Consider the following 27,777-nt stretch of genomic DNA (forward strand, 5'->3'; position numbering starts at 1 on the left):
TGCTGGGCTTGACCTGGGTCCTCCAGGCGCCCCCCAGCCCCTCCCTCTTTGCCCAGAGCTCCTGCATCAGCTTCTCATACTGGAAGGAGACAGTGTCCATCCTGTTGAACCCGGACCGGCAGTCACCCTCTGCCCTCGTTAGCTACATTGAGGAGCCCTACATGGACATAGACAGGGACTTCACTGAGGAGTGACCTTGGGCCAGGCCTCGGGAGGCTGCTGGGCCAGTGTGGGTGAGCGTGGGTATGATGCCACACGCCCTGCCCTGTTCCCGTTTCTCCCTGCTGCTCTCTGCCTGCCCCAGGTCTTTGGATGCAGGCTTGGTGGGAGGGAAGTCCTAGAAGCCCTTGGTCCCCCTGGGTCTGAGGGCCCTAGGTCATTGGAGAGCCTCAGTCCCCATAATGAGGACGGGGTACCATGCCCACCTTTCAACTTCAGAACCCTGGGGCCCAGGCCCACCCAGAGGTAAGAGGACTTTTAGCATTAGCTCTGTGTGAGCTCCTGCCGGCTTCTTGGCCATCAGTCCCGGGGTAGGGAGGAAGACATGGGTGACCCCCCATCTGTGAGCCAAGCCTCCCTTGTCCCTGGCCTTTGGACCCAGGCAAAGGCTTCTGAGCCCTGGGCAGGGGTGATGGGTACCAGAGAATGCTGCCTTCCCCGAAGCCTGCCCCTCTGCCTCATTTTCCTTTAGCTCCTCTGGTTCTGTTTGCTCATTGGCCGCTGTGTTCATCCCAGGGGGTTCTCCCAGAAGTGTGGGGGGAGCTTTCCCTCCATCCCTTGTGGCACAGGGCAGCCGCTCCTGCCTGAGCCTGGACACGGGGCCCTTCCTTGTGTTGCCAATTTATTAACAGCAAATAAACCAATTAAATGGAGACTATTAAATAACTTTATTTTAAATGATTGCTGTGGACCTGGCTTTTGTCCCTAGGGCTGTGTTTTCCCCTCCTGAACCCCAAAGAATGAGAAGGAAACTGGCTGTGGTGTTTATTCAGGGCCCAGGGAAGGCTGAAGGCAGCATGGGGGATGCAGAGATGGGATGCAGAGATGGCAGGATTGGGGCAGGTGGTCTCAACCAGAGGCACAACAGCAGACATTCCTCTTGAGAGCCCAGCGGCTCGGGCCTTCACTCCTTGTGCTGAGGAGAAAGGGATAGCTGAATGAGCAGGACTACCTGTCATCCCCCACACTCCCCCTGCACAGAGAGCAATGCCCCCACCACTCCTCACCTTGGGACCCAGGGCATCCCGGGTCCGTGCCCGCAGCTTGTTGGCCTGGGTTTCCGCCATGTCTGCCCGCTCCTCCGCGTCATCCAGCTCGTGCTGGGCCTTGCGATACTTGGCCAGGTTGGTGTTGGCCTGCTGCTCCTGGGGGCACACACACGGCCTTGGCTCCTCTTCGGTGACTGAGATGCTTATTCTGGTCCCTGCCCCATCCCCAGTAAAGCAGCTGGCTCCTCCTGGTCCTCAACTTTGTTCCTACTGCCATTGTCCATCCTCACTAATACCACAGTGGGAATAAGGAAGTTGGGACGTACCAACTTCATGATGTGCCTCTGTGCCTGCCCCGCCCCTCAGAGGCAACTCCAGCCTTGGCCAGGGGAAAGCACGTGGGGTCTGTTCTGTGAGACAGAGCTAGGTCTATCTCCCCAGAGATGTTAGAAGCTTCTCTCTTCCTTCTGGGTCACTGAGCCGGGAGGGTGGAGCTGCTGCTGATGCCTCACCTGGCCACAGACCCTGGGGCAGAGCTGGGGTGCCGGGTCCAGGTATCCAGGCCCCAGCACACTCACCGCCTCCTCAAACTGGCGCTTGTAGCTCTTGACCTTGCTCTGCAGCTTGTCCACCAGGTCCTGCATGCGAGCCAGGTTCTTCCTGTCCTCCTCGGCCTGGGCAGGCAAGGGGGACTCAGGGCTTGCTTGGGCTGGGCCAGCTCCAGGGCCACTCCCCAGGGAGACCCGGTTACCCACCTGGTATGCGAGCTCCTTGACGCGGCGCTCATGCTTACGCACGCCCTTAAGGGCCTCGGCGTGCTTCTTCTGCTCTGCGTCGAGCTCGGCCTCCAGCTCCCGTACCTGCAGGCAGGGGTACCGCCTGTTGCCCAGCCCACCCCTGGGTCACCCACCCTGCCTGGGCCAAGGACTAGAGGGGCCGCACACACCTTGGCCTCCAGCTTCTGCACCTGCTTCTTCCCGCCACGGAGGGCGGCCTGTTCTGCCTCCTCAAGGCGGGCCTGGAGCTCGCGCACCGTCTGCTCCAGTGTCTTCTTCATCCGCTCCAGGTGTGCGCTTGTGTCCTGCTCCTTCTTCAGCTCCTCGGCCATCATGGCTGCCTTTGGGGGAGAAGGGGCTGGTCAGGTGCCCCGCCTCAGGGAAGTCCCTCTGCATTGTCCCAGGCTTCCCACAGCCCTTGCCCAGCCTCACATCAGTGATGGCCTTTTTGGCCTTCTCCTCAGCCTCCCGCCTCTCCTGTGCAGCCTCCTCCACCTCCCCGCTCAGCTGGGCCAAGTCTGCCTCCAGCTTCTTCTTTTGGTTCAGGAGGCCTGTGTTCTGAGGGAAAGCAGAGTCTCAGAGCCAGCCAACAGGCCTGCACCTGCTCTGTCCCCAGGGACTCCTGTCCCCACCTGCGAATGCAGGAGGTTGAGGCGCTCGGTGGCCTCCAACAGCTCCTGCTCTGCCAGCCGCCGGCTGCGCTCGCCCTGCTCCAGGGCAGCCCGCAGCTCCTCCAGTTCCGCGGCCAGCAGCGCAGCCCGGCGCTCCAGAGCCTGTGCTTGCTCGCGGAGCTCAGCTGCCAGCCGCTGTTCCTCGTCCCGCCCTGCCTGCTCCTCCTTGAGCTGTGCCTGCATCAGCCGCGTGGCAGCCTGGGCCTCCGTGGCCTGGCGGGTGGCATGGCCCAGCTGCAGCTCCAGGTCATTGAGGTCACCCTCCATCTTCTTCTTGAGCCGCAGCGCCTCATTGCGGGCCCGTGTCTCTGCATCCAGGGAGGCCTGCAGGGACTCCACAGCTCGCTGGTGGTTGCGCCTATGGGAGGAGGGTGGCATGAAAGGGGGTCCCGTAAGGGCATATCTGTCCTTACAAATGCCCAAGGACCGTTGGAGACAAGAACCCATTTTGAGAACAACTGAGTCACCCCTCCCCAGTTTAGTCTCTTGTGACTGCCTGTGGCCCATCAGAGTAAGTTCGTGGAGAAGAGTGAGGCCCAGGCGGACAGGTGGACTGACTCTAGCTCCACCCCCACTGTGTGACCTTGGGCAAGTCCTTCAGCATCTCCAAGGTTCACCTCTAGAATGGAAACAGCAACCTGGACCTCAGAAAGTCCCATGGGAGGGACAGACTAGAGAGAGCAGAGTACACACTACTTCCCTTCCCTTCTGCCCTCGGGAGGCGGGAGCAGGAGGAGGACGGACACACCTCAGGTTAGCGCACTCCTCGTCTTTCTCTGCCAGCTTCCGGTCCACTTCTGCTTTGACCTGGGAGAGCTCCAGCTGGATCCGCAGCGTCTTGGTCTCCTCCAGCTCCAGGGCCCCCTGCGGATACAGAGCAGGCATGGTGGGGTGGGAAGGGGGGACACCCAGCAGAGCAGCACGTCAGTGTCCACCCACCCCTGTGGCCAGCCCCTGACCTCTGCCTCCTCCAGTGCAGCCTGGATCTCACTCTTCTCGCCTTCCAGTGCCTTCTTGGCTTTCTCCAGTTCCTGGATGCTCTTCCCACTGAGACTCACCTGGTCCGTGAGGTCGCTGATCTCCTCTGCAGTGGACAGGGTGCTGAGGGGCCACCCCCATGGCTTGTACTCCCACCCAGCTCACTCCACTCACCCCTGATTCCAGGGTGGCCCCACCAGGGCACCCCTGTGACTCCAAGGTGCTCCGACCCCAGGGCAGCGCCCTGGCCCTGGTGTGTGGCAGGTCCTACCCTGCAGGTTCTTGTTCTCCCGCTTGAGCGTCTCCAGGGCCTCAAGTGCCTCCTCGTGGCTGTGCTGCAGCCGGAAGAGCTCAGTGCCCAGGCCACGGGCCTCCCTCTGCGCCGCCTCCAGCTCCCGCTGCATCTCCTCCTCCTGCCGCCGCCGTTCCTCCAGTGCCCGTTCCAAGTGCCGCTGCTTCTTGTCCAGCGCAGCAGCTGCTGAGGTCGCCCGCTCCAGCTCCAGGGTTACATCCTCTGACTCTGTCTGCAGCCGTAGCTTGGCCTTCTCCAATGACGAGCACTTGGCGTTGGCAGCCTCCACGCCCTCCTCTGCCTCCTGCAGCCGCAGTGCCAGCTTTTTTCTAGGCCATGGGGCCAGACAAGTTGTGGACCATGGAGGGAGGGAGGACAGCCCCAGCAGCTCCCTTCGCCCACCCTCAGTGGGGCTCAGAGGCACAGGCATAAAGCTCTGCATGGCAGGGGCCTGGCCAGCAAAGCACTCACTTGGCCTCCTCCAGCTCCTCGGTCCTCTGGATGGCATCTGCTTCGTACTTGCTCCTCCACTGGGCCACCTCGGCATTGGCCTTAGACAACAGCCGCTGCAGCTCAGCCTGGGCCTCAGCCTCCTCCTCGTGCTGCTCCCGCAGGAGGTCACAGTCATGCCGCAGAGCCTGCACGGCGTGGGCCAAGGCGCTCTTGGCCTGCAGGGACACCAGTGACCTCAGCATTGGTGCAGCCCAGTGGCTCTGGCGCCCACCTGCCCACTCCATGGTCACCGGTGCCAGCCCACCTTGCTTTCCTCCTCTAGCTGGCGCCGCAACTCTTCCAGACTTTGGGCGGCCAAGGCCTTCCCACGGCTCAGCTGACTGATCAGACACTCCTTCTCCTCCAGCAGGCGACTCAGCTCCCCTGCAGGCAAAGAGGCGAGCGGGCAGGTCAGGCTGGCGAGGGCTGCACCAAAGCCCTGCCTGGTATGGCCAGCTGAGCCCCAGCCTCACCACTTTCCGTCTGTAGTCGCCCCCGCTGCGTGCTTGCATCCGCCAGCTGCCGCTGCAGCTCCTCCACCTTGATCTTGGCCTCACTTAGCTGATCCTCATAGGTGCGGCACAGCTTCTCTGCACTGGCCTGGGATCCCAGGTTGGGGGCAGGGGTTAGATGTCAGAACAAGTTTGTATATCAGAGGGCAGGATCTGGGTCTGCCAGTCAGAGACTGGGATCTGGGATCGGAAACTGGAAGCTAGACGTGGGCCCAGGAATCAAAGGGAGAGCAGAGCCCCAAGTTCAAAGTCAGGGAAAGAGATTCTACTGCTGGGCTTAACAGACACGTGTCAGAATGGACAGGGCTGGGCCAGTCCCAGGGCCGGTGGGTCAGGGCGAGAGTTGGGATGGTAGCTGTGGAGTCAGCTGGCAACAGTGGTCAGAGGTCAGCTGTCAGGATTATGTGGCAGAAAGGTCAAGGCTAGGGTGCTGGGGTTCAGAACAGGAAGTCAGGACACGTATTAAGTCAGAGTTCAGGAGTCAAGGGCTGGGGTCACAACTACTGCTAGTTCAAGGGTCCAAGGCTGGAAGTAGATGCTGGGTCAAAAATGACCTGGAGTCAGGGAACAGGGCTTGGGAGTCATGGCTTAAGGTCAGGACTGGCAGGAGGCTGAGAAAAGGGGGTTGGGTGCCAGGTGAATGGGTCAGGGCTCAGGATCAGGTACCGGGTGGAGGGAGTATGGGGACAGTATTGGCTGCTGGGGTTGGGATTGGTTTAAAGTCAGGGTGGGTATGGGGTGAGGAAGGCGTGGACACCTTGGCACGGGTCAGAGTCTCCACATTGGCAGCCAGGTCGTCCACCTCCATGCGCAGCTCGCTCTTCTCCTTCTCCAGCTTCTGCCGCACCCTCTGCAGGCTGTCCACCTGCTCCCCCAGCTCCGCCGCGCCCTCCGCCTGCTTGCGCCGCAGCGCAGCCACCGTGGCCTCGTGCCGCAGCGCCGCCTCCTCCAGCTCCCGCCGTAGCCGCCCCAGCTCCGCCTCGCGCTTACGGGAGCCCTCGCGCTGCCCCGCGGACGCGCCGCCTGCTTCCTCCAGCCGCTCGCTCAGCTCCTCCAGCTCCCGTGCCGCCTCCGCGCGCTGCTTCTCCACGCGGGCCCGGGCTGCCCGCTCTGCCTCCAGCTCCTCTTCCAGCTCCTCCGCCCGAGCCTGGGGTGGGCACGTGGGGCAGCTGTCACTTCTGTGGGCCTCTGACCCCGGGCCTCACCCACCCGACCCCCACGTACCTGCAGCTCCTTGATCTTCTTCTGCAGCTGGGCTCCCAGGAGCTGCTCGTCTTCCACCCGCAGGCTCAGCTGGCTCAGCTCGGAGTCCTTCCTAGGAGCCGCAGGGTGGGTGAGCCAGTGCAGGCCTTAACTCCCACCCACCTGCCTGGGACCCCTGTAACGCCCCCAAGTCCCCTTCAGGCCCTGAGGGACCTCACCCCCATGCACCTGCTGCACTGGGCCCTGAGGCCTCAGCCCTGGACCCTGGCTGGGCCCTCAGTCCAGGGAGGGCAAGACGCTACCCCTGTGCCCCAGTGCCCCATCTCTCGACCCCCACCCCTAATGTCTGCATTACCTCAGGACCCACAAGAATCCAGAAGGGAACAAGGGCTGGGTGCAGGCTCAGAAGGCCCCTCTGGCCAGGCCAGGAGGGCCCCCCCACCGCCCCGCCGCCCCACTGCCCCGCCTACTTCTTGAGCTTCTCCTCCAGCTGCTGCTTGTCTTGGGTGGCATCAGCCACCGACTCCTGCGTCAGCTTCAGGTCACCCTCCAGCTTGCGCTTGGCCCGCTCTGTGTCCATGCGCAGTTTCTTCTCCTGCTCCAGGGAGCATTCCAGCTGTGGAGCAGGCAGAGCAGGGGTCAGCCATGGCCCAGGCCAGCCAGCACCCTGGCCCCGCCACCCAGTCTCAGGATGACCCTGACTCACGTCCTCCACCTGCTGCTCCAGCCGGAGCTTGGCCTTGGTCAGCGCGCTCACGCGGTCCTCCTCGGCCTGCAGGTCACCCAGGGCCTGCTGGTGGGCCTCCTGTAATGCCTTCTTCTCCTTGGTCAGCCGGGCCACGGACTCGTCCAGCGCAGCCATCTCTTCTGTCAGGTTCTTCACCTGTGCCAGGGCCAGCGTCACCATGAGGACGACCTTCCCTGCACTCTGAGCGGCCACCACACTAGGTCAGAGCAAGTGCCCCTTCCAGCTATGGGACTCAGGCAAGTCACTTGACTCCGAGCCTCCACAGCTTCTGCCTAAGGGAAAAACCCTCCTCATGGGGCTGTACTGAGGATTCACGAGTGGTTGCACCCGCAGCGCCCAGCACCACACCTGGCCCGGCGAGAGAGCCACAGATGCCAGAGCCATGTGCAGTATTAGCAGGTGCCCAGGGCAGCTGCCTCCTAGTCCTGGCTTCCTCGGTGAGCACCTGTGAGAACCTAAGCTGCCTCCCCCACCTCACTTTCCCTCCTGTGTAATGGAGTCACTCCTCCAGCACTGGGAACCACAGCGGCCATCACGAGAGCTCAAGGTCAGAAGTCACCTGCAGGATGCAGAGCTGGGGACATGGAGTTCCTGCCCTCAAGGGGCTTGCACTCCAGGATGGATGAGGATCGCCAGCATGTGCTAAACACCTACTGTGTGCAAGGCCCAGGTGTGTGTGCTCAGGAAAGGCCAGTCACACACCACATCACCAGCTACCCTAATGGTAGTGCTGCTAACCCTACTTGACAGACAAGGAAACTGAGGACCAAGAAAGGTAGTGACATGCTCAGGGCCACAAAGCAGAGGCTTAGCAGAGCAGGGGTGGGACCTGCAGCCGCCTGCCCCAAAGCTGGCCCCCTGGCTCTGGGCCCTTCCCCACAGCTGGCCCGGCCCACACCTTGTTCTCAGTGGCTTGCTTCTCCTTCTCAGCTTTGGCCAGTGTCAGCTCCAGGTCATCAATGTCCTTCTTGAGCTCCGTGCACTCGTCCTCCAGCTTGCGCCGGCGGGCGGCCAGGTCAGCGTTCACCTCCTCCTCATCCTCTAGCCGCTCACTCAGCTCCTTCACCTTCCCCTCCAGCTGCACCTTGGACTTGATCAGCAAGTGGCAGCGCTCCTCAGCATCTGCCAGGTTGTCCTGCTCCTGGAGGGCACACGGAGTGGGGCCGGGTCAGGGGAGGGCCAGGTAAACCAGCAGAGGGACACCAGGTCAGGCCCTGGAGAGGAAACTATTTCTGTTTGTCCATCCAAAGGTTTGAAGCCCATGCTTAGCTGGGCTCTGAGAACTCAGGAATGCCTTGACCTGCTCTTGGGCATGGAGGGGCAAGGGCTCAGGGAGAGGGACACCCCAGAGCATCACGAGGGGAACGTTAGACCTGTGGGGGGCAGCCCAGAGTGAGGCCCAACAAGGGTTCTCAGAGAAAAGCCCCCTGCCCCACTGTTGGGCTGAGGCCTTCCGAGGGGCAGGGTGAGCAGCAGCAGCCCCTGCACAGCCACGGACGGGCTCCTGGAGGCACTCCCTGGAAGGGCTCAGATATCCTTACCCCCCATTTCCTTACTGCCCGGCTGCATCACAGTCTCCTGCACTAGCAGGTGAGTTTTGTGACCACAGGGCCATCTCCGTCTTCCCACCAATGTTCCTCCTGCACTAGCCTGAGCCTGGCACACAACTGATACACAATGCCACGTGCCAAAGGTAGGAAAGCTTGCTCTGTGGACCTGGGGAGATTCCAGACCCTTGATCCATGCCCTCTGGCTATCACCCTGTTACCTGCCACCTGAGTTCCCATGGCCCTTAACCAGAGAATACGGCATGGTCTGTTTGGTTTCAGGGATAGCAAGGAGGGGAGAGCTGGAGAGCTAGGGTTCCTCTGCTTTAGTGGGAGGCCAAGGTGGCACGAGGGGAGAGTGCCAGGACATATGGCCAGACGAGGCCTTGGGGTGGGAAGGCTGGGACATGGAGGCCTCATCTCATGGCACCTCTGGAACAGGGAGACGTAAGGCCTCATCTCATGGCACCTCTGGAACAGGGAGACTTCAGCCATGGGTCTGGCTGAAGTATTCCTCAGAGCAGCCAGGGGTACTCAGGGCCGGGGTCGCCCAGTCACAAGGGGAACCCCGACTCACGGCCTGCAACTGCAGGGCCAGGTCATTCTTCTCCTGGGTGACACTGACGTGCGTCTCCTCCAGTTCCTGGCGCTTGGCCTCAGCCGCAGCCAGCGCCCCTCGCAACCCCCGCAGCTCTGCCCGCAGGGCCGCCAGCTCCTCCTCAGCCTGCGCCGAGCGCAGCAGCGGCTTCATCTTGAAAAAGAGTTTCATCCATGACCAGTTCTTGACGGCATTGAAGGCACGGATGTTCCACTGGATGGTGAACAGCGCATCCCTAGGGAGGGGCAGCCGAGCTGTGAAGCTGGCTCAGTGCTGCCCATCACAAATGGTGACACTAGGCACAGTTCACTTGTTTTGCCTTCCTAGCAGCCTCATGGAGTAGCTCCTAATACCTCTGCTTTACAGGGTAGGCCCACAGGCCCACAGGCCTGCCTCCAGTGAAGAGGCTCATGAGCCCCCATGTCCTGGTGGCCTCTGCAAATGCCAGAAGACACCATGGCTGTTAAGCCATGGGGCTCTGGGGTCAGTGGCCTGGGCTGACATGCCAGCTGGCACTGGCTCTCTGACGCAGGCACCCCTCTGCTGAGTGGAGACCATCACAGCGCCTGTGTCTCAGGACCATCAGCGCTTTAACCAGGATAATGCAGAGAAAGTATCTTGCCCAGGGCCCGGCACTCAAGAGTCTTGGAAAACACTAGGTGCCATCGCTGCCCCTCTGAGCCACACACTGATGGCCTGGAATGGAGAAGCAAGTGCCCTACCCCAATTTTTGAAGTGGGGAAATGGACGCTGGGGAGACACAGAACAGAACCTTGCTCCAAGCAGCCACAGGGGCTGATCTGACTACAGGATAGCATGTCAGGGCTGGGAGAGTCAGTGGGTCTGGGAGCTGAGGGGCAGGGCCACATCCTGTCCCCAGCCTCCTTCCCACACCCACCTTCCTCCCAGCAGGCGCTGGTACTCAAGGCGCATGAGGCGGCCACGGCTCCGTGCCTGCAGCAGCGTTAGCACCTTGGCCAGGCGCTGGTCACGGAGCTCTTCCAGGACGCCTAGAAGCCCAGCCTTGAAGAACACCTGGGGGCAGAGAAGGGGACAGCCAGGTTAACCCCCAACCATCTGCATGAACCCTGCCCAGTGTGACCGCCACAGCCAGGGCCAGCCTTGATCCCACAGTGCCCCGACCTTGGTGTGGCCAAACTGGTACTGGGCGTGGTCCAAGTCCAGTGAGCCCAGCAGCTTCTCTGTGGCCTTCCTGCTGTCCATGAAGGTGTCGTCCGGGATGGCACTGGGGTTCAGGATACGGTACCTGGGAAAGCAGCACAGAGCTGGTAAAGAGAGGGCTGGGTGTGGGGCACAGGCCACTGAGAATGGAGAAGTCAGGGACCGAGGAGGCTGGTGTGGGTAGCAGGGGACTCGTTCCTGGGCCTCTCCGAGGCTGGTGCAGAGGTTCCAGCAGGGCACACGCCGAACAAGGGGGCCGGGGATATGTCACCACATGGGGACACTAGGGATATTCCACTTAAAATCCTTGGGGGGCTGGCCAGGTGTGGTGGCTCACGCCTGTAATCTCAACACTTTGGGAGGCTGACGCGGGTGGACTGCTTGAGCCCAGGAGTTCAAGACCAGCATGGGCAACATGGCGAAACCCCGTTTCTACTAAAAACACAAAAATTATTGGGGCATAGTGGCGGGCGCCTATAATCCCAGCTACTTAGGAGGCTGAGGCAGAAGAATTGCAGAATTGCTTGAACCTGGGAGGGCAGAGGTTGCAGTGAGCCAAGATCGCGCTGCTGCACTCCAGCCTGGGCGACAGAGTGAGACTCTGTCTCAAAAAAAAAAACACAACCTTGGGATTTTAAATGCGTTCAGTCAGTTTTTGAAGAGGCTTTTTACAGAAGGCATGCACTATTTTTTAAAACTTTTTTAAAGGCAAAAAATATTAGTAGAAGGTGACATGCTGTGCCCTATCACCAAAGAAACATTTGGGAGAGAATTCTAATGCTAAGGAGCCAGGGCTCCCAGCCCACCCACTTCTAGGCAGATGCACGTGCACATGTGCACAGGGCTGTGTGGGTCAGGTGGGCTCCAGCCACGCTGTGAAGGCAAAACCAGAAACACAAAAGGCCCCTCACGAGGGGACTCATTAAACAAAGCATGCAGTCCAGCAGACTCTGAGATGTTTCGCAGCCATCAAAGACGGACGATGACCACAGGAATATGTCTGTGGATAAGGAACGATCTCCAGGCCAGACTGTTACATGAAAAAACAAGCTTACAGCACCATGCGTGTGTATGTGTGTACGGTATCTGTATGAACCTCTGTTTACAAAGGATAGTGTGGATGACATCATGACTTCTGGAGGGAGAAGGAACGATGGATGCTTGTTGCCTATAGAGGGAACGGGGAGGAGCCAGCAGCACTGCCCTGGCGCTCACTATGTGCCAGGCGTCACATGAAGCCTCGTCCACACGATTCTCATTCAACTCCCAAATCTGCTTCCTTTCTGCCCGCTGCCCTGAGCTCCAGACTGATAATTCGAGTCTCCCCCATGACATTTCTAGGGTGTCTGCTGGAGGCATTTCAAACCTGACATATGCAAAACAGAGCTCAAACCAGTATCCCCTCGCCTCTCCCCCAAATCAAAAAACCGTTTTTGTATCTCAGTCAATCTACCACTGGTAGCTCCCAGGTTGCTCACTGCCAAACCTAGAAATCACTCTTGTCTTTTCTGCATCCAGAAGTCCGTGTCCAGCTCATCAGTGAGGCCTGTTGGCTCCACCTCCAGTATTCGCCCCAAGCCTGTTCACTTCTCCCCAAGTCCCTGGCCAGGTCTGAGCCACCCCCATCTCTTGCTGGGATGCCTGGCCAGGCCCCTCACAGTCCCTGCTCCAGACAGGGGACCATCTGTCTGTTGGGCTCTGACGTGTGTGTCCTGCCCAGTCCCTCAGGCCTCCACCTGGAGCAGCAGGTGGGGGAAGGGGTCGCCCACCGCTGCCGGAAGTCAGTGTAGAGCAGCCTGTTGGGAAACCCTTGGCGGCAGATCCGGATCCCCTCCAGGACCCCATTGCAGCGCAGCTGGTGTAGCACCAAGAAGGCATCCATGACCCCTGGACATGAGAGGGGAAAAGGTCAGAAGTCAACAGGCACACCCGCAGGCCCCAGAGAAAAAGCAGCAGTGGAGACCCTGTGAGGCGAGGGGGAAGATGTACTGAGCCTCCTGGCCTCTGCCCTGTCACCTTCCCACGACGGCCCCCCAGCCCCAGCCAGGCGAGCCCTGGGTGACTACCTGGGGTTTTGTTCTCGTTAGGAACAATGCAGCGGACGAAGTGGGGCTGTGTGGCCCGCAGGTTGGTCATGAGCTTGTTGAGGTTCTCCTGGTGGCAGGCAAGAGTGAGGGAAAGGCACAAAGGGGGCAGAGAACCAGAATTGGATGCCGCAGTAGTCAGGACCGAGACGGGAGCAGGGCCCTAAGTGCCCTGTACTCTTGCTCTTTCACTCTCATTCTGGTGATGGGAGACCCTTCGCCATCTCCCATCACCACCACCGAAGTCTTCACTCCCCTGCCAAATCCCCGTCCCTCCCAGAGTCCAGGGCTCCCACCCCTTCCCCCGCAAACCCTGCCCAGGCAGCGTAGGGACGGGAAGCAGCACAGACTTGCTGTGATGTTCACGTGGAGAGGAGTTAAACATCACTGCAAGTCTTAACAGCTGCCCGCCCAAGACACGGGGGACAGGGCAGGGGGTGAAGGGCAGGGCTGGAGGCTGCCAAGAGTGAGGGTCTACCTGGGGCCCAGATGGGGCCTCACCTTGTGCAGCTGGGACACCGTCTGGAACGATGCTGCCTTCTTACGCTTCTCTTTCACCCCAGACTTGGGGGGCTCGGCTAATAGAGACAAGGGGCCTGGTCACTCCAGGGAATGTCACTCTGTGGACCCCTGTCAGAGCAGAGATCTTGTCCCTCAGTACTCACTGGAGCAGGAGCCCGCATAGTTCTCATAGAGAGTCGCCAGGAGCCTATTCTGTGACTTCTGGAAGATGGGGACCACTGTCTCATTCAGGGGATCCTTGTTTTTCTCCAGCCAGCCCACGATGCTGTAAGGCACCTGGAGAGACCAGACAGGTGCTGAGCCCAGGTGGGGGACTTGGAGCAGGGAGGGAGGAGCCTGGCTGAGGACTGGGGCTCCAGCAAGCACCTACCACGCCCGCGTAGTGGACCACCTCGAAGTGGGCCTGGTACTTGCGCTTCTTGTCAGGCCGAGGCTGCTGGAAATTGGGTGACTTCCCCGCGTGGTTGTCGTAGAGCTTGGCCCGGAAGCTGGCATCTGAGGCCTTGGGGAACATGCATTCCTCCTCCAGGATGGACAGGATGCCCAGTGGCTGGGAACAGAGAACGAGCTTGAAAAGCCACCATCAAGCCAGTCCATCCTGGAAGGACTGAACCCCTGTTCCCCAGGCCACCTCCCTTATGGGAGCCTTCCCAGATCCCCAGCCTCAGCCATCTGCCCGGTCAGACACCAGACCCACTCCAAGAACCCATCTCCTAAGAGAAAAGTTTGTGGCTTGGCTCCAACCCCTCCTGCAAAATCTGCAGCACCAAGTTGTCATCTTCACTTCTAACGGCAAACCCAAGCTGCCATCGCTGTACCCACTCTCACCCCCGCCACAGCCATGGCTCTCACACACAAACACGGGGTAAGTCCAAAAAGCCATTAAGGTCACATTTTGGCTTCCTCACTCACTAGCTGTGGGGCCCTCCGACATCACTAAGCCTCAGTCTTCTAACCTGCAGAGTGGGAAGATGCATGTCTTCAGTGCTGATACAATATTTAAAAAGCTGTCAGGACCTAAATGCCCAGCCGTAGGGGACTGCAAGAAATGCATCGCATGAAACCCATCCACTGCATGAACTATTCTTGCCATCAGCAACATTCAAAATACATTTTCAGAGAAAAGGTATGATATGAATGAAATCTGTGTCTATAAAAGAAAATGGATAGGCCGGGCGCGGTGGCTCATGCCTGTATTCCAAGCACTTTGGGAGGCCGAGGCAGGTAGATCACTTGAGGTCAGGAGTTCGAGACCAGCCTGGCCAAAATGGCGAAACCCTGTCTCTATTAAAAATACAAAAATTGCCGGGCGCGGTGGCTCACGCCTGTAATCCCAGCACTTTGGGAGGCCGAGGCGGGCGGATCACAAGGTCAGGAGATCGAGACCACGGTGAAACCCCGTCTCTACTAAAAATACAAAAAATTAGCCGGGCACGGTTGTGGGCGCCTGTAGTCCCAGCTACTCGGGAGGCTGAGGCAGGAGAATGGCGTGAACCCGGGAGGCGGAGCTTGCAGTGAGCCGAGATCGCGCCACTGCACTCCAGCCTGGGCGACAGAGCGAGACTCCGTCTCAAAAAAAAAAAAAAAAAAATACAAAAATTAGCTAGGTATGGTGGCACATGCCTGTAATCCCAGCTACTTGGGAGGTTGAGGCAGGAGAATTGCTTAAACCCTGGAGGTGGGGGTTGCAGTGAGCTGAGATGGTGCCATTGTACTCCAGCCTGGGCAACAGAGTGAGACTCCATCTCAAAAAAAAAAAAAAAAAAAAAAAAAAAGGATAAAGGATTTTGAGGAAATGAACCTAAGTGTCATGTGACTGACTGTGGTAGGAATGGGGAGAAACGTTTTTTCCCCTGCCAATTTTTCAAATTTTCTTTCTTCCATTCTTTGTACAATGGGTAAATATACATAATATTCCACAATCACAAAAACAAGGAAACATACCCTGCTCTGCACCCAGGGCAGTTCTAGGGATCCAGTGAAATTGTGGCTGCAAACAGGGCCTTGTGAGCTGCAGAATTCTGAGCACCCAGGAGGAGCTGTTGTCCACAGTACTGGGATGCATGCATTCGCATTGCTCACATGCTCAACTCCAACACACCCATTCACACACGTGCCCTTTCACACACAAGCACATAAACAGGCTGTCACTATTACACTCACATATGTATGCTTACTGCAGCACAGTCACATGCTTCCATGCACACTTGCACAGGCTTCCATGCAAGCCATGGTCATCCATCCCTGCTTGCTCGCCACACACACCCTCCCTTCCTCGGAGTGACCTTGCCCCGGCCCCCACCTTCTCGATAAGGTCGATGCAAGGCTGCAGGTCGAGGCCGAAGTCGATGAAGACCCAGTCGATGCCCTCCCGCTTGTACTCCTCCTGCTCCAGCACAAACATGTGCTGGTTGAAGAACTGCTGCAGTTTCTCATTGGTGAAGTTGATACACAGCTGTTCGAAGCTGTTGAACTACAAGAGGGAGGGGCCTGGCTCAGCAGATGGGGAAAGGGAGGCCCAGGGAGGGGCATGAGTTCACCCCCAACTTCCAGGCAGAAGGCCAGGGCTTCTGCCCCCACACCGGCCCATGTCCTCTACCTTGGAGAGAACAGAGCCCAAGGTGAGGGTCTGCCCTCACCTCAAAGATCTCAAACCCAGCGATGTCCAGAACCCCGATGAAGAACTGCCGGGGCAGCTTTGTGTCCAGGGTCTGGTTGATCCGAGACACCAGCCACCTGAACAGCCGGTCATAGGTGGCCTTGGCCAGAGCCCCTACAGCAAACACCACCTGGAGGTGCAGGGAGGCTGGGCTGGGACCTGGTAAGGAGGGGACCCTGCCCAGCTGTCCCCCATGGGCTTAGCCTGCAGGCAGCTTACCTGCTCCACACTCTGGCCCTTGGTTACATACTCATTCCCTACACGCACCCGGGGGTGCAAAAGGCCTTTGAGGAGGTCCCCACTGCTGACCCCCATCAGGTAGGCAGCCTTGTCAGCACCTGGCAGGGCACACGAGTAGGGTAAGGGAGGAGGACACCACCATGGGCACTCAGGGGCTCTACTGCCTCAGGCTGGGGCTAGGAGAGGGAAGTTAAGAGGCGTCAAGTTCAGGGCTAGCAAACAAAGCCTCAGGAGGGTAAGGGTTTGAAGCTGAGGAGGCAGGGCCAGGTAAGGCTGAGGTTAAAGGTTGTGGACAAGAGTTGGGGTTAACCATCATGGACAGGATGTTTGAGGTCTGGGTCAAGGTGAAGGCCAGGTCAGGTCCCCTCACTCTCAGTGCCATCGGCCTCCGCCTGCTCCTCCCGCTGCTTCTGCTTGAACTTCATGTTGCCAAAGTGCAGGAGGGCACCCACGATCTTATAGCAGGCACACTTCTCATCCACACTGAAGCCCAGGATGTCCATGGCATGCTGGGGTGGGGGGAGAGAGTTCAGAGAGGTCTGGGCTTTTCCAGGGTCCAGCCAGGCACTGCCCCTGGACCACTCATGCAGCTGGGGGCACCGGCAGTGCTCTCCAATCCCCACAGGCACCCACACAGCTCCCCTCCCACCAGAGCCCGTACATCAGTGGCGATGAGCTCCTCCCCATCATTCATGTTGTCCACCGTGATGACGCCCTGGCTGCAGAAGTGGTAGTCATAGGGGTTCATAGACAGAAGCAGCATGTCTGGGGACGTGGGACAGAGAAAGGCAGGTCAGGCGGTGCTTACCGGCTCTTCTCCCCACAACAATTACAGCATAGGGGATCCTGGGGGACAAGCTCAGCAGGAGTCTAGGGCCCTCCCAGAGGACCTCATCTCCCACTCTGGGGCCTAAGTTTCTCATCATCACCTCCGCCAAGGCTGGGGGCACTGAGAGTGAAGGGCCCTGACCTGGCCTTCACTTTGACCCTGGCTTCTCTTTGTTTCTGGCTCTCTGAGGAATGAACCACAGTCCCCACGTCTCACTTATCTTTTGACGGTTGCTCATGGCCCACTCTGGCCCAGATCCCATGCTAGATGCTGGGGCACAGGGAGGACCAGACTCTGCCCTCGAGGGGCTTGCCAGGGAGGAGAGCTGGGCCTAGACAGTCATCAGTCTGCCTTGGGTACTGGGTGGGGCCCTCTAGTCTCAGGACAGCAGGCGGGGTTTAGGGCTTAGGTTTCGGGAGGAAGCAGTAACACACTGGCAGGTTGCTGGAGCTAAGACGACTGTTCCCTAGCAGGAAAGTAACCAGAAGTCCCAAGAAAGAAGAGAGGCCACAGACCCCAGGACAGGGAGGGAACGACCACCAGGGCCTGGCCTGATGGGGGCCAGGAAGCGCCAGGCAGCCCCTCCGGGTTCTCACTCCCACCCCCTTCATTGTACTGCCCCTCACCCTGCAGCTCTGGCTTCTTCCCTGAGAGGATCTGGTAGTAGACGTGGTAGCTGCGCTCACCGGGCAACTGGAAGATCACCCGTGACTTCTCCAGGAGATCTGGGGAGAACAGGCGCCGGCCTGCCATCTCCCACACCTCCCCAGAGTGGATGGACGTCCCAAGCGGGTGATGCGGAGGGAGAGAGGGGGGCAGGGAGCGTGCAGGGGGGCTGCGTCTGCACCCGCCAGCGTGTGCGGGGAGGGCGTCTCTCCTATGCCTGCGTCATCACATGAGCCGTATTGTCTGTACCTGTGTGTATCTCTGACCAGATGGGTCAGCGTGTGTCCTCGTGTGTGTGGGGTGAGTGTGGTGTCTGCGTGTGCAGGTTTCTATCTGTTGGTGTGTCAGCGTGTGTGCATGTGTGGCCGAGCCTCTGTGTGTGTCTGTGTCTGTGTCTGTTTAGGGGTCAGGGTGTGAATTACAGCCTATCCCTATTCCCGTCACTGCCTGTCTGTGCTCATCTGTCAGGACCTAGCCATGCAGCCCAACGTGGGGAGTGGCCAACATGGGGGCCCCTCTGTGTCCCTGGCCCCCTTGAGTGTGGCCTAGGTGCCTGGGGTCTGTGCAGCTGGGTGATACTGGGGCACTTCCCAGCGGGGCGCCTGGAAGGATGGGGCACTCTGAGTATAGCTGTGCAGCTGGGGCAGGAGGGGCGTGGGCCAGGTCTGCCCTCTTGGTGGCCAGAGAGAAGATTGGGGACGGGCTAGGGGTGCAGTCACAGGAGCCTGACTGGCCAAATGAGGATGAGTCTCCATCCTCAGGTGACAGGATCTAGCGAAAGCTTTCAAGCAGAAACAGGATATGACCAGCAAAACTATGGCCGTGTAGAGGAGAGGAGGCTGGAGACCAGGCAGAGGCTGGGGTGATGTTCTGGTGATGGGTGAGGTGGCCTGAGCTGGGTAGCAGCCAGGGAGTAGAGAGAAGTGCCTAGAGCAGGTGGGAGCCCAGAAGTCGTGATGACGGAGGCCAAGTTGCGGTGGCCGGGCTCAGGCCCTGCCCGGGGCCTCCTTCCCCTGCACCACCCACAGCGGGCTGACTCACAGCTGTCAATATCCGCAGATGCCAGCTTCCCAGAGGGACCAAAGTGAATGCGGATAAACTTGCCCTGTGGGCAGAGAGGAGCCCTCAGCCAAGGGGCACAGCCAGCGCTGTCCCCACCTGTACCTGACCTGCTGCTGGCGGCCTGCCGCATCCCCACCGCCCCTCCCACCTCGGCCACTCACAAAGCGGGAGGAGTTATCATTCCTCAGGGTCTTGGCGTTGCCGAAGGCCTCCATGGCAGGGTTGGCCTCGATGATTTGATCCTCAAGGGTGCCCTGGGGTGGTGGGGGTGAGGGGTCCGTCAGCTCTGATGCCTACCCACCAGGAGGCCAGAGTCCCCCGTGGCCCCTCTGTTGTGCAGAAGAAGGGGGCACCCCCAGGCCTGCCCCGTTCACTTTGGCCCCATACTCACCCCAGTCTTTGTTGCCAGAAATTGCTGGGGGAAGAAGATAGACAACATTGGAGGGCGAGGCCTCCGGGGCAGGGCAGGGCAGGATGGGGCGGGGTGTCAGCGGAAGGCAGCAGGCAGCAGGACAGGGGGGTGGACGTTAGTCACCCGAATGCGTGGCCCCCACCCTCCGCCCCTTGGCCTGACCCTCCTCCAGCTGTTAGGAGGCAAAATGCTGGAAAGTGGGAGTGGCACAGCCCCAGCCAGAGTCTCCACCTGCAGCCTCCTCTGCCCCAGCCTGGCCTCTGGCCGCCCTTCATTTTCCAGTCTCCACGCAGTGGCCCTGCTCCAATCCCCAGGGGCCTCCCGACTAAAATATAGGGTCCTCCAGAGCCCAGTCCACGTGCCCCCTCCTCTAGGAAGGCCTCCTGGCTGCTCCAAAGCTGGAATAGACCTCTTCCTGGTCTGAACCTTCCTGCCCTAAACTCCCGCTATGACCTTACACACCTCTCCTTTGTAATGCAATTGGGTGTGTCTTCATTGTATGTCTGTCTGTATACCTACCAGTGCTCACAATGGCCCTGCCAGCTGCCAATTATTAGCCCTAATTTGCAAATGAGGAAACTAAGCTTGGAGCAGGGAGTGGATCTGCTCAAGGCCACACAGCAAGTCAGGAGCGGCAGGGCAGGTACCCAGCATCCTGCCTCCCGGACGCTACAGCTGTCCTGTGTGGCACCCAGAGGGACTAACTGAATTGAGCAGATCCTCCCTCTCCCCATCCTAGCCTCATCCTCACCTTCCCTTCCTTTTCCTTTCCTTCTTTTCCCTACCCCGGATGCTGGGAGCCACGGAAGAAAGGGAGAGAAGGGAAGGAATGGATTCTGGAGGGAACAGATACGCTACCAGGGACTTTGTGGTCATTCATTCACCTCTAGGGAGCCCAAGAGTTAAAATACCCACAGAGACATCGGGCAGGGGAGGTGGGACCCCCGCCCAATACACTCCCATCCAGTGCTTTTGTGCAGGGCTCTCTCTGGCCCGTTTGGCCAAATTTGGGGCCAAGGTAAGGGGAGTTGATCAACCTTTTAAGGTCCTGCAGCCATGGCTCCTGCGGGCAGCCTCTCCCACCCCTCCCTTGCCTGACCCTCTCCCCTGGGCTCCACTGTCCCAGCTCCTTTCTGCCCAGGTGCTCCTCTGCCCTTCCAGCTGTGTCCCTGCCAGCTCTGACCTCTCCCTGACATCTCTTCCTGTCACTCGACCAACCCAACTTTCTGTTACATCCCCAGAGACCTTTTTCAGGGTTTGGAAGACAGGGCAGGAAAGGGAAGGAGGAAAAAGGACCAAAAAGTCAACAGCAAAAACAAAACAAAACAAAACTGAAATGAAAATCAAAAATCAAGACAATCAAACGGGTAAAAAGGAAAAGGCAAAAAAAAAAAAAAAAAAAAAGAAAGAAAGAAAGAAAGAAAAGAAAGAAAAAAAGAAAGAAAGAAAGAAAAAAAATAGGGGAAAAAAAGAAGAAAGAAAAACACCCAGAATAAAGCAAGGCTCAACAGGACCAGGAGCAGGGACTGGGCGGGGAGGGAGGCCTCAGGCTTCTGGAAAGAAAAGGCCGCCCATCTGGGGGTAGCCACAGAGCTCTGAACACCTGGCCCCAAGGCTAGGGATGAAATGTTAGGCCTTAAAAACAAAAACAAAAAAACTGGGCCCCATTGTTTCAGAAATTTCCAAAAAACTGTACAGAAATCACAAGGCACAAAATTGCCCTGCCAACCCCGGCTGTTGGGAACGCCCAGTGCCCTCCATGCCAGCCAACCTCTGTGTCTAACATGTCAGTGGCAGGTAACTGTCAGGGAAACCAAGACAACAACACTTAGTAAAAGCAGCCCATCTAGTAAACTCTTTCAATATATAAAGGTCACAATGGAAGAGAAAAATTACACAAATTTAGAAACGGCAATGTGGTCCCACCCCTCCGTGTTATCAATGGAAATGCAAAGGCAGGCGTGTCAGGTGGCCACAGCCTTTCTGGTCAAGCCTTGCTCAGGCCAGAGTCCCCCACCAGGGTGGGAGGCTCAGGCAGGGCTCAGGGTTCTGGGGAGCAAAGTTTTTAAAAAGGAAAAAAAAAAAAAAAAAAAAGGAGAGGAAGAAAGAAGAAGAGCGAGAAGCAACAGGGATCATGCCCGAGTGGGCAAGTCTTACGGCCTTCTTGCCCGGCCCGTCTCCCAGGGCAGCGACGATGGCAAAGTACTGAATGACCCGCTTGGTGTTAACCGTCTTACCGGCCCCCGACTCTCCGCTTGGACGACACAAACATAAGTCACCAATGCCCATCTTGCCTAATTCTCCCCCACCCCCAATGCCTCATCCCTCAAGCAGAGGCCCCCACATCTCCTTCCCCCCAACTTGAAACCCCCAAGGATGGATCAACCCTCAGAGGTGTACAAAGCAAGCCAGTGTAGACCACCCCTGTGAGATGACAATACACGATTATGCCACCGTCCACTAAGCACTAACTCAGTGCCAGGCACTTTACTCCATCGGCTCAGTTTCAGCTCAGAAAACCCTGGAAGGCAGGCTCCATTATCACCCCCACTTTAGGAACAAGGAACTGGGCGTCAGGAGTTCTGTGGCTGTCCCTGCTGTGTGCCAGGCACATATATCAACTCACTGAGTCATAACTGTCTGTGGTAGGTAGGGTTTTTAATTTAACTTTTCATTTCTTTTTTTAAAGATGGGGTCTCGCTATGTTGCCCAGCTGGTCTCAAACCCCTGGCCTCAGGCAATCCTCCCGCCTTAGCCTCCCCAAGTGCTGGGATTACAGGCGTGAGCTACCGCACTCAGCCAGGCCCGTCTGGGTTAAAGGCACTTGCTTTTTTTTTTTTTTCCTTTTTTTTTGAGATGGAGCCCAGGCCGGAGTGCAGTGGCGCAATCTTGGCTCACTGCAACCTCCACCTCCTGGGTTCAAGCAATTCTCCTGCCTCAGCCTCCTGAGTAGCTGGGATTACAGTACTCAGTAGCCACCATGCCCGGCTAATTTTTTGTATTTTTAGTAGAGATGGGGTTTCACCATGTTGGCTAGGCTGGTCTCGAATTCCTGACCTCAAGTGATCCACCCACCTCAGCCTCCCAAAGTGCAGAAATTACAGGCTTGAGCCACTGTGCCCAGCCAAGGCCCTTGCTCTTAACTGCATGCATGCAAGCACACTCTCACTAAACATTGTCCATATTGGCCTGACTGGTCAAGAACCTGGCATGTAAGAAGAATTCTACCGTTTTCCCACAGAGGCAACAGAAGGATCAGAGGTAAGATTCAGACATAAGTAGATGGTGAAAAGGAAGACGGGCAGAGGAATTTTCTTGCTGCCCCTCAGCCAGAATTAGAATCCCAGAAGATCAAGGTGGGAAATTCCAGGCCCCAGGGAGAGGAGGTATGGGGCTGGTGGTCACTCCATTTGTGGGTGTGCCCTCCCTATCCACCATCAAGAACACATCTGTTCAGAATCGGGGCAGGGAATGTGCTCAGGCCTAATTTAGCTTCAGCTGGGACACTAGCTCTAGGTGGTAAAAGCCCTGCCCTAAGCACTTTGGATTCAACCCTGGGAAATGACTGTGGTACTGCCCTCTTTCTGCCAGATGGCCAGCATTTCCCACCCCACCCCCAGAGCCCCTCACTCACGTGATCAGCATGGACTGGTTGTCGCGGTCTGGAGGAAAGGGAAGGGGATAGAGAAGTCGGCCAAGGTGCCGGGCCAGCCACAGGTCAAACACCTTGGGTATCCATAGCCCTGGGGTAGACCCCACTACCCAGAGCCAGGAATGGGAATTAGTGGGTGGGGCTGTCCCTAGTGGAGGTCAGCTCCCATGCGGAGGGACAGAACGGCTGGGCGACCATGTCCAGCAGCGTCAAAAGGGGGGCAGTGCCAGTGGGGGCAGGGGGTCCTTTACAGAGGCCTCCAGGGACCAAGGTCGGGGTCTGGGGTTGGGGGGAGTCCAGGCGGCCCTTACTGCGCAGCATGTCATTGTAGGCGTTGTCTGCCACCGCATATATATGGGGCGGGGCCTCTGAGCGGCGCTTTCCTTTGTAAGCGGCCACCACGGAGGCCGTGTAGACTGGGAGCCATTTGTAGGGGTTGATGGTGACACAGAAGAGGCCGGAGTAGGTCTGAGGAGAGAGTATAGGTAGGGTTTTTGTTGTTAGTTGTTTTTGAGATGGAGTCTTGCTGTGTCTCCCAGGCTGGAGTGCAATGGCATGATCTCAGCTCACTGCAACCTCCACCTCCCGGGTTCAAGCAGTTCTCCTGCCTCAGCCTCCCAGCGTAGCTAGGACTGCAAGCGCACACCACCACGCCTGGCTAATTTTTGTATTTTTAGTAGAGATGGGGTTTCACCATGTTGGCCAGGTTGGTGTCGAACTTCTGACCTCAGGTGATCCGCCTGCCTCAACCTCCCAAAGTGCTGGGATTACAGGCATTGGCCACCATGTCTGGCCTACTGGTAGGGTTTTGGGAGGGATAACCTAAGTTCCCATCCCCAGGCCCCAGTCTTCAGAAGACCGTGACCCCTGCGATATTCCTCAAGGAGCCACTTGACTTGCCACACCACACCCTCTGTGGCTGTCCTTGGCCTCGCCCCTGACTCGTGCTCACAGCCCTGCCCTAGCCCATGCCCACGGCCTCCATAGTCAGCAGCTGAGTTCTAGACACGCTGGCCGCCAGTCCGCCGGAGCAGCAGGGGAACAGCTGCTCCCCTAAGGTTCCAAGGCCCAACCTCCAGCCCCGCCCCCAATGCTCACAGCCCCGCCTCATCGCTCACAGCCCCGCCCCACCGCTATGGGCCCGCCCCCAGAGCCTCACCTCCAGCCCCGCCCCACACACAACCCCCGCCCCGCCCATGGCCTGGGCCTGGGGCTCACATAGATCATCCAGCGGGCATAGCGCTGGCGCAGGTTGTGCAGCACAGAGGCCTCGTTCAGGTGCGTCATCATGGCCATGTCCTCCAGTAAGTCGAAGCGGGGCGGGTTCATGGGCTGCAGCTCAGCCTCACGCACCGTCAGCACCTACCAGGCAGACCGTGGCAGAGGTGAGGGGACCGGAAAGAACGGACCGACCTCACCTGTCACCCCCACCCACATACCCAGAGTGCAGATCCTGCTGGCCAGGAGGCCTAGGGACAGAGAGGCTAATCTCAGGAAAGGGGGAACGGAACCTTCTGGTCTTTGGTCTCCACGGTGACTCTGCCCCCAGTAGCCTCCGACTTGACCTCGGCCTCCACGTAGGCGTCCTGTTCATCAGGCACCCAGACTCGCTTCTTCCCTGGGTTGCAGAGAGAGCACTGGACTCGGAGAGGGGCTGAGGCACCTCCAGGGTTCTAGCTGGAGTTCCCAAGCCATGGTATCCATAGACTTGTGACCCTCCCCAAAGCCCCTCTGCCAGGACACAGGAGTTCCAGTGAAGAACCCTCCAAACCCAGGCTCAGGAAGGGCGGAGCTGGGAGGGTCCCTAGAGATCCCCTTATTAGAGGATGAGTCTGGGTTACATGCTTGGGTTCCAATCCCTGCTTCCACCACGTTTGCCCTCTGACTTCAGGAAAATCCCTGATTTTCTCTGGGCCAGTTCCCTCATATGGAAAACGTTATGGGGATCTCCTTAGGTCCCTCAATATCAGGCATATAACTCTTGGGGAGGCGTCCTGCCTTCCCTATTTCACTGAAGACTCAAATCCAGGCCTCCTAACTCTGTAACCTGTGCTCTCCTGTCTGGCCAGCTGTCGCCAGAACTTTGAGGAGCCCAGATTTCATGGTGGTTAGAAACAGGCTGCAAACCGGAGTTTGTGTTCCCTGCTCTGCCAAGTGCGTAGGTCAGGACCATCTAGGACCATCTAGGACATAACCTACAGACCCCAGTACAAAATGACGATGTGGGTCCCCTTGTTGAAAACTATTAAAACTTTCAAGATGGCAACGGCAGAGTGTTGAATCAAGCACAAGGTCCCTCTGAGCCTGGTGCCCTGTGAAGCTAGGTCCCCAGGTTGTTGAGATGATGTATGGAAAGTCATCTGCTCTGGACCTGACACACAATAAGCACTCGGTACACACTGCCTATTGTTAGTATTGTCCTATGAGCAAACCAGGTCATAAATAGTACAGCCTTTATTCCTGTCCCTAATAAAGGGTGGCTTTGGCTCTGCAGAAAGCACTAAAAATAACCCCAGCACAAGTTTTGTGGACATGTGGAGGCAGCCTGCACACATGCCGATCAGTCTCATCTCAGAGGCTCAGGCTCCAGCCCGAGTCTTCATAAACTGCAGCTCCGGAAGGTAGGTGCTATTATCCCATTTCACAGGGGAACAAACCAAGGCTTGCTCACAGACACACAGTGATATACACAGTGTCCCTGGGGTTTTAATTTCCAGGCCCCGGACTCTGCCGGAAAGGTCTAGGGCTCCAGCTGTCAGGCCCCAATGCGCCTTCAGCCCTGAGCTGGTGCCACCCCTCCCAATTCCTGGTCTGAGTCCATAAGGGCATCTCTGTGGCTGTGTCCCCTCCCCCTCGGCCTCCACTTACCATCCCATGGGATAGCGTGCACCTTCGTCATCTCCTGATAGCCCTGGCGGAGGTAGCGAGCAGACTCCCCAAGTTCACTCACATCCATCATGGCAGTGGCACTGGGGTGAAGGAGGAGGAGCTAAAACCTTGCAGGTTCAAGGCAGCCCAAGGCAACAGGCACTGGAAGATGGCAGTGACGAGGGAGCTGAACTAGGGCATGATCCCCCAACCCACAAGACCAGATACTAGGAGACTCCCTCTGGCTCCCAATCCAGCCTCCTTGGGTGAGTGCCCAGCGTACATGCACGCCCTCAAACACCAGGGCTTCCTCCACTCCAGATTCGGAAGACTCACAGCCACCCATGGACACCCTCACCCACCCACCCACCCACCCTGCTGCCCTCCCTTCGGCTCCAACCCCAGTCCTGATCACCCACCTCAGCACCACGGTGAGGGCAGGAAGCTCTGCTACCCCTTTTATTGCCACTGTCAAGGTCAGAGGAGGAGAGCTATGTCAGCAATCTCCACGTGTCACAGCCCCCCCAGCCTGGCCACAGGACACAAAAGGCAAATTCCCTTTTATCTCCACCAGCACGGCCCCTGGGCTATTTTTACCTCCCATTGTCAGGGGATCACAAAGGCGGAGAGAGACACTCCACTGAGAGACAGGAAGGCTGGGTGCAGAGACTGACAGGGCCAGGGACAAGGCAGTAAGAGGTTCAGGAGACTGAGGAGCTCACGGGGAGAAACCGAGTCACAGAGAGTGTGACACGCCCAGAAAAATACTCCCACCTCCAGATACAGAGAGCGAGGACACTCAGAGAGGAAACCACAGAATGCCCACTGAGGTTGGACCATCCAGTCAACCCTCTTGATACATCCAGGGAAACTGAGGCCCAGAGAAAGGAAAGCATTGGCCAAGTCTCACAGATGAGCAATGGCCAAGAACAGATTAAAATGAGAAGGAGAGAGAAGGAGACCAGATCAAAAAGAGGAGGAGAGAGAGGAAGAAGGGAAGGGAGAGGGGGAAGGGGAGGGAGGGGGGAGGGGGACATCCCTCTCCAGCATCTGCAAAGCGCAAACACCTGTGTCACCTCAGCTCTACTCAGGGTATAGGGCATTGCCTGCCTCCCAGAGGCTCTCTGGTGCCTCCACTCATTACCCTACCTCAGAGGCCCACTCTGCCACTTCTATCACCATAGGCAAGTTTTGCCTGTTTTGAATGTATATGGTTGAAAATGTAGCTTTGCATTTATTTCTCTATATTTTATCTGGCACACCTGTGCATTTGGAATTGGGAGCGCATCGATACCCTCTTTCCCCCTTCCTCCCTCCCCATCCTCTTTCTGGGGACCCCCTGGGGAAATCATACATGAAGAAAATCAGCCCTGGAACTTACAGAATCAAGGAATTGTTTGGCTGAAGTGGAAGCAAATCAAGGAAATGTAACCTAGTTAGGAGCCCCTTCAGATTCCCACATTCAAGGTTCACAGGAAGCCACCTTCCCGTGGCTCACTCTCTTAGGGGTTCAGGGCGCTGGCAGTCCATCTGCCTGACATAGTCTTCGGAATGTTTCAGGGCACTTCCAGGCTCTCCTGTCCATCACCCCATTCAGGGCTCCGTGACTCCACAGGGTTTTAGAATCGAGAATGAAAGGATCTGAGAACCTTAGATGCCAGACACATGGAACAATGGAGTTCCAGAGCCAGGGTTCCGGCCAGAGGCCAGACCAGGCCCACACGGGAAGTCCTCTGACCGATCCACTCCCATTCTAAATGCACAGGCGTGCCAGATGAAATATAAAGAAATAATTTCCAAGCTACATTTTCAACCATATACATTCAAAACAGGCAAAACTTGCCTATGGTGACAGAAGTGGCACAGTGGTCCTCTGAGGGAGGGTAATGGCTGGAGGCACCAGAGAGCCTCTGGGAGACAGGAAATGCTCTATACACCGAGCAGAACCATGGGACACAGGTGTGTGCACTTTGCAAAACAAATCAAGCTGTACATCTAAGATGTATGCACTTTACTGTGTGCATAATACAGGAACACATTTAAAACTTACAGTGCCCGTTGGGCGTGTGGCTCACACCTGTAATCCCAGCACTTTGGGAGGCCGAGGCGGGTGGATCACGAGATCAGAAGATCGAGACCATCCTGGCTAACACAGTGAAACCCCATCTCTAGTAAAAATACAAAAAAATTAGGCGGGCAAGGTGGCGGGCACCTGTAGTCCCCGCTACTTGGGAGGCTGAGGCAGGAGAATGGCGTGAACTCGAGAGGCGGAGCTTGCAGTGAGTGGCAATCACGCCACTGCACTCCAGCCTGGGCGACAGTGTGAGACTCCATCTCAAAAAAAAAAAAAAAGAAAAATTACAGTGCCAAATTTGGCAATATTTATCAAAATTACAACTGCCCAGACCCTATTAGGAATTAGTCCTACAGCATGTCCCCATTAGGAAATGATGCGGGTCCCCTCTGGATAGACATTTCGATTGTTTTCAGTCTTTCGCCATTACAGTCAAGGCTGCAGTGAACGATCTTATAAAGTTTGATGAATTTTCTCAAACATACCCTGGGCCAGGCCCAGT

General features: G+C 57.7%; 3 protein-coding genes across 6 annotated transcripts in view; 2 read left to right on the forward strand and 1 right to left on the reverse strand.

The window, feature by feature from the left end:
• TRPC4AP (transient receptor potential cation channel subfamily C member 4 associated protein) overlaps positions 1-897 on the forward strand; it is a 283,763-nt gene extending 282,866 nt beyond the window's left edge. Inside the window, exon 20 of the mRNA XM_050807052.1 lies at positions 57-897. Within this exon, the coding sequence (XP_050663009.1) occupies positions 57-194 (138 nt within the window). The 3' untranslated portion in view covers positions 195-897. The remainder of the gene's footprint in view (positions 1-56) is intronic.
• GSS (glutathione synthetase) overlaps positions 1-27,777 on the forward strand; it is a 171,163-nt gene that overhangs the window by 95,594 nt on the left and 47,792 nt on the right. The window lies entirely within an intron of this gene.
• On the reverse strand, positions 869-25,332 carry MYH7B (myosin heavy chain 7B). 4 transcript variants are annotated; one of them, XM_050806988.1, is made up of 41 exons: positions 25,202-25,332; positions 23,845-23,951; positions 23,552-23,695; positions 22,645-22,801; positions 22,316-22,343; positions 20,839-20,935; positions 18,661-18,684; positions 18,431-18,523; positions 18,249-18,312; positions 17,168-17,266; positions 16,374-16,477; positions 16,083-16,221; positions 15,692-15,810; positions 15,453-15,602; positions 15,116-15,286; positions 13,184-13,363; positions 12,957-13,089; positions 12,793-12,869; positions 12,274-12,361; positions 11,977-12,094; positions 10,169-10,292; positions 9,924-10,060; positions 9,005-9,260; positions 7,779-8,021; positions 6,839-7,015; positions 6,603-6,748; positions 6,154-6,244; positions 5,687-6,076; positions 4,891-5,017; positions 4,683-4,801; positions 4,397-4,593; positions 3,905-4,254; positions 3,615-3,739; positions 3,404-3,519; positions 2,617-3,013; positions 2,417-2,542; positions 2,155-2,325; positions 1,964-2,068; positions 1,787-1,882; positions 1,227-1,364; positions 869-1,135 (listed from the first exon to the last, which is right to left on the reverse strand). In XM_050806988.1, exons 1-41 carry the CDS (start codon positions 25,290-25,292, stop codon positions 1,124-1,126), a joined length of 5,826 nt encoding a protein of 1,941 aa, XP_050662945.1. In that variant the 5' UTR covers positions 25,293-25,332; the 3' UTR covers positions 869-1,123. The 4 variants fall into 4 exon arrangements, with proteins under 4 accessions (XP_050662945.1, XP_050662942.1, XP_050662943.1 ...); XM_050806985.1 differs by lacking the exons at positions 20,839-20,935; positions 22,645-22,801; positions 23,552-23,695; positions 23,845-23,951; positions 25,202-25,332 and having other exon boundaries at positions 22,316-22,337; XM_050806986.1 differs by lacking the exons at positions 17,168-17,266; positions 22,316-22,343; positions 22,645-22,801; ... (1 more) ...; positions 23,845-23,951; positions 25,202-25,332 and having other exon boundaries at positions 18,661-20,999.

The sequence above is a fragment of the Macaca thibetana genome, chromosome 10, assembly GCF_024542745.1.
Source record: "Macaca thibetana thibetana isolate TM-01 chromosome 10, ASM2454274v1, whole genome shotgun sequence".
NCBI classification, from domain to species: Eukaryota; Metazoa; Chordata; class Mammalia; order Primates; family Cercopithecidae; genus Macaca; species Macaca thibetana.